Source organism: Carassius auratus, chromosome 37, assembly GCF_003368295.1.
Source record: "Carassius auratus strain Wakin chromosome 37, ASM336829v1, whole genome shotgun sequence".
NCBI lineage: Eukaryota > Metazoa > Chordata > Actinopteri > Cypriniformes > Cyprinidae > Carassius > Carassius auratus.
In genome coordinates, this window is record NC_039279.1 from 430,429 (window position 1) to 439,973 (window position 9,545).

The 9,545-nt window shown below is 33.8% G+C and overlaps 1 protein-coding gene across 1 annotated transcript; it reads right to left on the reverse strand.

Moving 5' to 3' along the window:
* Positions 1–69: 69 nt before the first annotated feature.
* LOC113055814 (protein TBATA-like) lies at positions 70–9,114 on the reverse strand. The gene is made up of 8 exons (XM_026222181.1): positions 8,858–9,114; positions 7,808–7,963; positions 6,428–6,522; positions 5,742–5,906; positions 4,436–4,517; positions 2,418–2,571; positions 1,444–1,478; positions 70–230 (listed from the first exon to the last, which is right to left on the reverse strand). Exons 1-8 carry the CDS (start codon positions 9,039–9,041, stop codon positions 181–183), a joined length of 921 nt encoding a protein of 306 aa, XP_026077966.1. The 5' UTR covers positions 9,042–9,114; the 3' UTR covers positions 70–180.
* Positions 9,115–9,545: the final 431 nt, after the last annotated feature.

Consider the following 9,545-nt stretch of genomic DNA (forward strand, 5'->3'; position numbering starts at 1 on the left):
CCGACTCATTTCATTTCACATGAGACATGCCTCCCACAGAAAATACATACACTTCAGAAAAATGCCTGTATCTATGCTTTATTAGCAATTAAAAATTAACATTGCATTACAGTACGACGATTACATTAATACAACTGCTAGAAGAGCGAGTTAAATCAATGAACGATGACAGCAGCAGCGTTATGTGTTTTCTGGGGACAGCGTGAGAACTTCTGCTTCTCCGATCCGCTCTGGAATAGAAAGAAACGCTCATAAACAATAACAGAACATTATGAGAACATCCTGAGAGCTTGACTTCAGTCATTAGAGTCGAAGCTGAAAATACATCAAGCAGGAGTCAGTTAATATAGGAACTACAAACAGCACCTGTGTAGTGGGCACTCGATTGCATGCTTTAAATCTATATATATTCTCAAAAATGTTTATGAATACAGATCTTAACCTTAAATTCTACAGACATGTTACAGACAAAGCTAAAATATTATATTTTAATTCATGAAATCTGATAATTGTTGAATGCATGAGGAGGAAAAAAAAGAAGCAATCCAAGATGGCTAATAGAAATTTAGCTCTAGTTGGCTGCGATTGGATTGTTCTGGTTCAGTCCAGTTAAAATACAAGAAAACTGGAGATATCTGGAGAAGACAAAAGATGAAACAAATCCAGCATTAAGATGTTTTTAACTCTAATAATCTGTTTAAACGCTGCTTGATCTGTGCAGATTTCTCTCCTGATTCAGACCAGAACACTTTTTCACTGAAGGAAGTGTTATTATGGATTATTTGAGTTTGATTTGATTTGTTTCATCTTTTGTCTGTTCACTGATGGACTGGAGTGCTGTGGATTATTGTGATGTTTTTATCAGACTCTCATTCTGACGGCACCCATTCACTACAGAGCATCCGTTGATGAGACACTGATGCAATGCTACATTTCTCCAAACCTGATGAAGAAACAAACTCATCCTGATCTTGCATGGAGTACATTTTCAGCAAATTTTCGTTTTGGGTAAACTATTGCTTTGGCTGCAATTCACGACACAATAGATTTCAAAACGCAAGGCATCACACGTTTGTCCACTTTGTAGGTGGTTACAGAGGAGCAAACGCTATCAGACGTTCACAACAAACAAAAAACATGCAGCTCATTGCTAGGAGACGCACAACAGATGAAAACAATAGGTGTCTCACAATATGTTTGATCTTCTCTGAACTGGATGGAATCAGAGACTGATGCTAAAACACACTACAGTCCACAAAAGATTTTCTAAAGTCTGAAACGGAGCCAAATTATGTTTTAATAAAAGCTCAGAGAAATATTACTGCTCTCTCTACCAAAAGCAGTGAAATCATGAACTCATTCCTCTCAGAAGGCGATGGATATTACTAACGCTCCAGTTCACTTCAGTGCACGATGCGTCTGACACAAGTACAGGAAGCTCACCTGGTTTGTCCTGTAGCGGCTCTGAGGGATGTGAACTGTGCACAAGTCAAAATAAAACAATTATGATGACAGTTTCACAATCAGATTATGATAAAAATATAGAGCAACACTTCAGAATACTGAAGCAATGAGTATAGTTACAGTAATATCAGTAATCAGTAAATATCACTACTAGTTTACTATTAGTTATTATCCTTTTACTGTCTATAAACAACCATTACGAAACCCTCAAAAGCTTACAATGACTGATGTCTTAACTTGTGAGTTGTTATGTAATATATTAGATTTCATAATGCTCATAATCAGATTACAGATACTTTTTAATGTATTACATTACATATTCACACATTGTCAGTAAATTATTCATAATTTATTGATTCTCCCTGATTCTTCTATTATTTTATTTTTTTAAGTTCTGAATACTTTTTTTTTTTTTTTTTGCATTTTACGAGAGAATACTATTTCCGTGTTTCGAATTAAAAATGTCATATTTAATACAATGTCACTTGCTGCATTTTTGTGAAATATTTGTGAATATTACTAACGATATCTGAATGAAAATTGTTTCTATGCCAATTTTTTTCAGGGAACTAGTTGGATTAGTCAGTTAGCACTTTATAAACTATAAACAACTTATTCTTGCTTAGTATTGTTTGTCTTGTTATACCACAAAACAAACAAACAAAGAAAAAACTGCTAAAAGATATTTTTCTGAAAAGCAAAATGCCTTCAAATATATTGTCTTGCTTTCTACATATATGTATGTTTTAAATGTTATGCATAAACTCTTTAATTTTGATATTTTTTTTAAGTAAGCAATACTTAATATTTATTTCTCAAGTAAATGTATCTTGATTTAAGAATGTTTTCATATTTGTACTGAAAAAATAATAATTATGAAATTATGAAACTTCATTTGGTTTCTTGGTAGTTCTCTGAGAGTTATGAAGAAATGAACTACCACAAACACTCACCTGCTCTTCCTCCGGCTGACAGAGGAGTTGAGGAACACGTGATCAGGAAGATCTTCAGACGTCAAAGGCAGAAGTTCAGATCCAGACGTCTGCTGGGTCAGAGAGCTGGAGTGGGCCATGGCCTGCCGGAGTAACCCCTGAACCAGATCTTTCTCTGAGAGCACAAACACATCTAATGAGCCTTCAATAGCACATCCATCTGCACGACACAATGGCCCGTGTCCAAGAGTTAAACTCACTGATGTTACCATAATAGAAACTAATAGGACTATTTGTGCTGCCCTGTTATTTTAAGAGAAGATCTCATAAGTAACTTGAATAAATTGAGACAAAGGGAGAAAAGGAACAAATTTTTCCTCATGACAAATTAAATGCAAATGTGAACTCTGGAAGCTTTTGATTGTCACACTTGTGATTTTTTTTCCTTGCAATTATGACTTTACATCTCGCTATTCCGAGTTTACATCTCACAATTCCAACTTTACATTTCACAATCCTTACTTTACATTTCGCAATTCTGACTGTACATCTCATAATTCCAATTTTACATCTCGTATTACATCTCATAATTCCAATTTTGCATCTCATAATTCCGATTTTACATCTCGCAATTCTGACTTTACATCTCACAATTCCAACTTTACATCTCGCAATTCCGACTTTACATCTCGCAATTCTGACTCTATATCTCACAATTCTGACTTTACATCTCGTAATTCCAACTTTACATCTCACAATTCCAACTTTACATCTTGCAATTCCAACTTTACATCTCGTAATTCCGATTTTACATCTCGCAATTTCGACTTTACATCTTGTATTATATCTCATAATTCCAATTTTACATCTCGTATTATATCTCGTAATTCCAATTTTGCATCTCGCAATTCCAACTTTACATCTCGCAATTCTGACTCTACATCACACAATTCCAACTTTACATCTCGCAATTCCGACTTTACATCTCGCAATTCTGACTCTACATCACACAATTCCAACTTTACATCTCGCAATTCCGACTTTACATCTCGCAATTCTGACTCTACATCACACAATTCCAACTTTACATCTCGCAATTCCAACTTTATATCTCGCAATTCCAACTTTACATCTCGCAATTTCAACTTTACATCTCGCAATTCCAACTTTACATCTCGCAATTCCGACTTTACATCTCGCAATTCCAACTTTACATCTCGCAATTCCAACTTTATATCTCGCAATTCCAACTTTACATCTCGCAATTTCAACTTTACATTTTGCAATTCTGACTTCACCTAACAATTAAAACTTTTTATATAACAATTTTTTTTTCTTAGAATTACAAGTTTATGTCTTTCAATTCCAACACTATATCTCACAATTTTGAGTTTACATATCATCTGATTTTTGTCCCACAATTGTAAGTTCATGTTTCAGAATTATGAGAAAAGAAGTCAGAATTGTGAGAGAAAACAATCGTTATTACCATTTAAATTGTTTTAATCCAGTGGCAGAAACAAGGTTCCATACACAATAAACTTTTATCACTTATGTTAAAACATGTGATGCATGATTTTACAAATTGTCAGTTCTGAAATTAATTTTTCCAGGGTCGGAAATTATCTTTGGTGGCTTACATACACAGTAATGTACTTGCATGAAGTTGATCGATTACATAATTGCAATTAATTAATAGTTAAAATAATACAAACATTTTATGTTTGCAAACATTTTGATCTCGACAAATAATTTTCTACTTCAAAGATTCACTTTACAAACATTTTTGATAAGATATTATTTAACTTTCTTCAGATTCTTAAAGATTTTAAACAAGTACTTAGAATCATTAGTACTTTCAGTCTATTGTCTGGGAAGAGATAAATAGATTGTGTATTTTACATAACCTGCTAAAAGTTTACTTTGTCAGCATTTAGGATAGTAGCTTAAGGCTCTCCAACACAGAAAATTCACCATGCATCAGTCAGTTATTTGTTTAACTGCTAATAAATCAATTAAAGCAAAGGGCAGTTGTTCACCTTTATCACTCGCCAACAAAAGCCACTGCTGAACCATTGAGAGAGAATCAGTCTGCAGGATCTGACACAAAAGCTCCAGCACCTGAAATATAGAGTTAATTTAGTACAATTGAGATATTATACACACACACCCATACATACATACATGCATATTCACTGAAGTTTTAATAATTTATGTTTTTGTCATTTTTATTAATCATGTTTTTATGTATATATATAGAGAGAGAGAAAGAGAGAGAGAGAGAGTTTTAGATTTAGTTACTTTGGTGCATCAGGTTCAACTGAATGAATATGAGATTAACTTTAATAACCAGAGAGAGCGAACACTGATCTCAGCAGCTCATTCCCACATGACTGAATGAAACCAGCTAACCAAATATTGAAATTATGCAATGGTATTTAAATATTTGATTTGCTTATAAAATTTCTTCGGCATGCAGTCTGTATCCCATTTTCATATTCATCATATCTTAAATCGAAAATGAGCAAACAAAGAGAGCTTCAGGATCTGTCCTGACACACGTGCAGTATTCTGATTGAATTATTAATGGACTGCTCCGATTGCAGATTGTATTGTAATTTTTTTAATTTGTAGCTATAGCTACATGGTTATCCACATCACATTGCACGTTTAATTCAGCAAGAGCAATACATACTCTTTTTAAATCAATTTTGTGAAGAAATGTCTAAAGTTTCGGTGTCTAAAATGTCTAAAATAACAGTTTACAGTTTATTCATCACACAGAAAATAAAAATCCATGCATTGAGAGTAAAAATATCATGAAACAAAGGTTGAAATAATAATAAATGTTTTTTTTTTTTAAACTAGCCTCTTCCACTCACAAAGCTACAAAAATACAGTAAAGATATTTGAAATTAACTTTTCTAATTGAATGCATTTTAAAATGTGATTTATTGCTGCTGAAAATGAAGCTTTGCATCACAAGAATAAATTTCATTTCACATTATTTTAAAAAGTAAAAATATTTCACAATATTAGAGATTTTTACTGAATTTTTGGTCGAATAAATTCTTTCAAAAAAAGCCTTCTTTTAAAAAGCCTTATTACAAACTTTTGAGTAGTTGTGTATTTCAGTTTGATATTTTATTTCTATAAATACATGCAATTTATTTCCATACGCCACATGCAATCTGTCGTAAAAACCGGGTGATGCCTTTACAAATAATGTGAGAAAATAAAATTTCGGCCAGTATTGTGTTCGAACCAGATGCAATGTGAAAGTTTCTGTGACATGTTCAGAAGCGTGTCATGGCTGAAGGTCAGTGATCAGCACAGGTGTGTTACCTTGAGCTCGACTCCCTCCAGGGTTTGCGTCTGCCATCGCTGGGCTCGTTTGTGTGAAGTCCTGCTGCTGCGCTTCTTCCCTCCCCAGGACGAAGCAGGGATGATCCGGCCGGACTGCGCCGAATACTGTGTCTTCCTGCGAGGAACTTCCTCATCTGTCGGTTTCTTTGAGTGTAATCACAGACAAACACAAAAACTGGATGCATTCAGGATTCTACAATTAATTTATTTTGATTTACTCAGCACCATCTAATATAATAAGTCCACTCATTCAGATCGAAATGCTAAACCTGATGCATGTGTAATGAAGCATTGCATAGTGTAGTGCATACTGAAATATTAATAAATATATAAATAAGCAAGCTTTGTGCATTTATGCATTAATGCATTTGGCAAAAGTGTCTTGCATTGCATTAAATCCTTTTTTAATTAGTTCATGAATTAACTGGGAATCAAACCCATGACCTTTCATGAAATCAAATTTTTACAAACCCACTGGAAAATTGCATTGAAATGCAAGATGTGATTTTAAAGCTTAAAAACAAATGTTTGATGTAGGTGTTACAGCAGGATCCTTCCATCCTTTCAGAAACCCTACATTCTCCGTTTCGTGCTCATGCTGTTCTGAACATTATTCATGCATCAGTTTCACTGGTGATACCTAAAGGAAGTGAAAGGTCAGGTACCTCTCTCGTGTCCCGCTGGGTCTCTGCGGCCGCTGAAAGACTGACTTTGGTGGCCAAATCCTTCAGTTCCTCGCGCCAGCTTTCAGAAATCAGTTCTGTGGAAAGACAAGAGAGATGAGAAAGAGCAAGAACAAGAAAACAGATGTGAGAAGATCAAAAAAACTACTACTACTGATGAAACTAAAGCAACTCAAATTACTGTTTGACAACTTAAATACTGCATTGAAATTACATTTTTCTAATTAATACGTTTTCAATGTAAGTAGCTACAATCTGTTATTCAGTCTGTCATCTATGCTTGATTTTCAGTGCCTTATACATGATATGAGCTTTGCAATATTTGTCTTTTAAAACTAGAGGCCAATATATTCAATCCACAAGTAATAATGAGATGCACATAAACTCAACGCACAAATCTCAAACGTTGCGCTGGTCAACAAATGTTTATTAAGTAAAAACGTAACATTACTGAACCATTCGACAGCTTCACCTATTATTGACAGCAACAGCATTAATTAAGCTAGTAAAATTTAAAGCAATGATCATTTTTTAAATAATAGTAATCATTTAGTAACCAAATTGTTATTTTTTATGTATTTTTTTTTTTTTAAGTTAAAATTTATACTGGTAACATTGTTTTGAAAAATGTTAATAAAACAGAATAGAATAAATAAATAAATTCTAAATATTGACAAACAGTTTTAGATATTTTGGCCTTTTCTTCATTTAAATAAATGAACTTCTTATATAAAAATAATAATTTTGTCAATGTCATTTTTATGCATATTTTGTTTTATCCCAGTTTTATATATTCAAGGTCAAACAGAGAATAAGTTGTAATAAGAATAAACTGATTCCCTTGAAAACATTGAAACATTTTTTACAACTACCTCCACAAACATCCATTTTAATTTATTTCTATTTATGTCATTTTTCTACATATGCACATTTTGCCAAACTTTTTTAAGTTTTAAAGAAAAAATGCACATTTATAAAATTAAGCAAAATAGAAATTAAATATAGAAATAAATAGAATTAGAAATAAAAATGGATGTGTATGCATATTTCTTCTCTCTCTCTGCCTTTGATGTATCAAATGTTGCGGTTTAAATTTTTTGTTTCAAAATTTGAAACATTCAAACTCAAACTGGTTTCATCACAAATGAGATTCGGAAGCTTTTGAATGAAAACAAAAACCTACATTTAAGTCTCATGATCTCGACAGACTATGAATATTCAGATATGAATCTCTTTTTGTGTTCCCTGAAGAATTAAAGTCATGTGGCTTTGGTAAATCAATGATGACAGAAATGTGTATTTTTTGTGTGAACTCTCTCTGTTAGACACAAAAGCTGCATTCGTGTTTGTATAATACTAGACCTGCGTGTGGTCCAGAGCGATCCGAGCCCATCTCAGGTGTGAGAAACACTGACCAACGGCTCCCAGACACTTGACTCTTAATGAGCGGATGAGGACAGAGAGGAGTGAAGCCGTACCAGTCGTCATTCACCGTACAAACCGGCTTCCCATTCAACCCTACGGAGAGAGAAGAGCAGTAGAAATCTCCAGAGGATCGTCTACATGCACGGCCCGATCAAACCCCGCTTAAAGTCATTCAGAGAAGAGATTTTAACATTAAAAATTAATTTAGAGGATGGTTACAAACTGATTCATCTATTGCAGATAATATGCACATCATGCATGCATTAAATGCAGAAGTCATTTTGTGTTTCCGGAACTAATTAAAATTAGAAAAAAAAAGAAGAATAAGATTTACGTCCTGTTTTTGTATTACACATATCCAAACATTCATAAATTAACATGCATTTACTTGAAAATCAAAATGATGTAAGATACAACTCTTGTTTTCTGAAAAATGCATCAAAATTTTGTGAATTTATGCAAAAAAATAAAAAAATGTTTTACTTATTTTCCTGTTAAATTAAATGTATTTTCTGATCCCACTAGCAGATCATATTTTTCTTATTTTAAGCATCAACTAACATCATTTTGATCATTTTATCAGAACACAAGACTTAATATCAAGTCATTTTGCTTCTTAAGTAATTGTATCTTTTTTCAAAAACGTTTATTTGTTCTGGAATTTTTATAATTTATTTTGCTAATTGTTTACTTGAGTTGACATCTAACTGACAGAGAAAAACACACCAAATTAATAAAATAAACTATTAAACACACTAGAGCTTCAGTATGAAGACAAGCTTTAATAATGCTTAAGTTTATGCATTTTTTCTTACATATCTGGAAATGCTGACAAAATAAAAATAAAAATAAAGTGAAACCTGATTATATTTTAAATGCACTTGAATGCAAATATATGTTCATATTTTAATGTAACATTTCAAAGTCATGCATGATTACTGTCAATCCCTCACTGTTAAGTTATTATAATTAAAAGAAGCGTCTCACCCTGCATGTGTCTGACTCTGTGAGGATGAGGATTGTGTCTGGAGAAGAAGGAATGATGGCTGAGTCTCCCGAAGCGAAGGCTTCCTCGACTGGAGCCCGGCGTCTCACACAGAGCTTTCTCCTGACGCACAGATTCAGGACTGATCCGCAGAGCTTCATTCACCTGCTCCTCCGATGGCTCCATAATCCCTGGAAGGAAAAAACTGTCAAAATCCTAAATGCCCGGTCCTTTTACAGCACAAAAGTACACCAGTGGTCTCAGAGATAAAAGCATTTTCCACTCATCTCCTACATGCATGTAGTTTCACAGACAATACTTTGCACTCAATGCATTAATCAGTTTTTGTAACTCATAAGTAGAAATACTTTGACGTGAGCAGCTCACCTCGGTTCACTGTGTTGTTCCTCTGTTTGCTGTCGTTGCCTGGAGACTCTGAACAAAGCCGGACTGGGGACTGCTAAAACACCTCGACATACTGCTTTTGCATTATTTTAAGCCACTTGAATCTGTCGCGAGTTCAAGTAAACGCATTAACCTTTAAGCTTGTGCTCTGAGGCCCTAGCTTCTAGCACCAGGCTAGCACAGAGAAATGATTTGTGTGTAGCCTTTAATTATAAAATAACTAAGAATGAGCCTCGTCACAAGCATTTTTAAAGATGCAATGGTTTTCACATGCTGTTGCTTTCT

What these genes read in the sequence shown, in the direction of transcription:
- LOC113055814 (XM_026222181.1), bottom strand. Translation starts at nt 9,041, where the DNA reads ATGGAGCCATCGGAGGAGCAGGTGAATGAAGCTCTGCGGATCAGTCCT. An exon ending in CCCAGCGGGACACGAGAGAG is followed by an intron (nt 5,907 to 6,427) that starts GTACCTGACCTT and finishes TTACACTCAAAG; the next exon opens with AAACCGACAGATGAGGAAGT. An exon ending in TGGAGGGAGTCGAGCTCAAG is followed by an intron (nt 4,518 to 5,741) that starts GTAACACACCTG and finishes TCTATATTTCAG; the next exon opens with GTGCTGGAGCTTTTGTGTCA.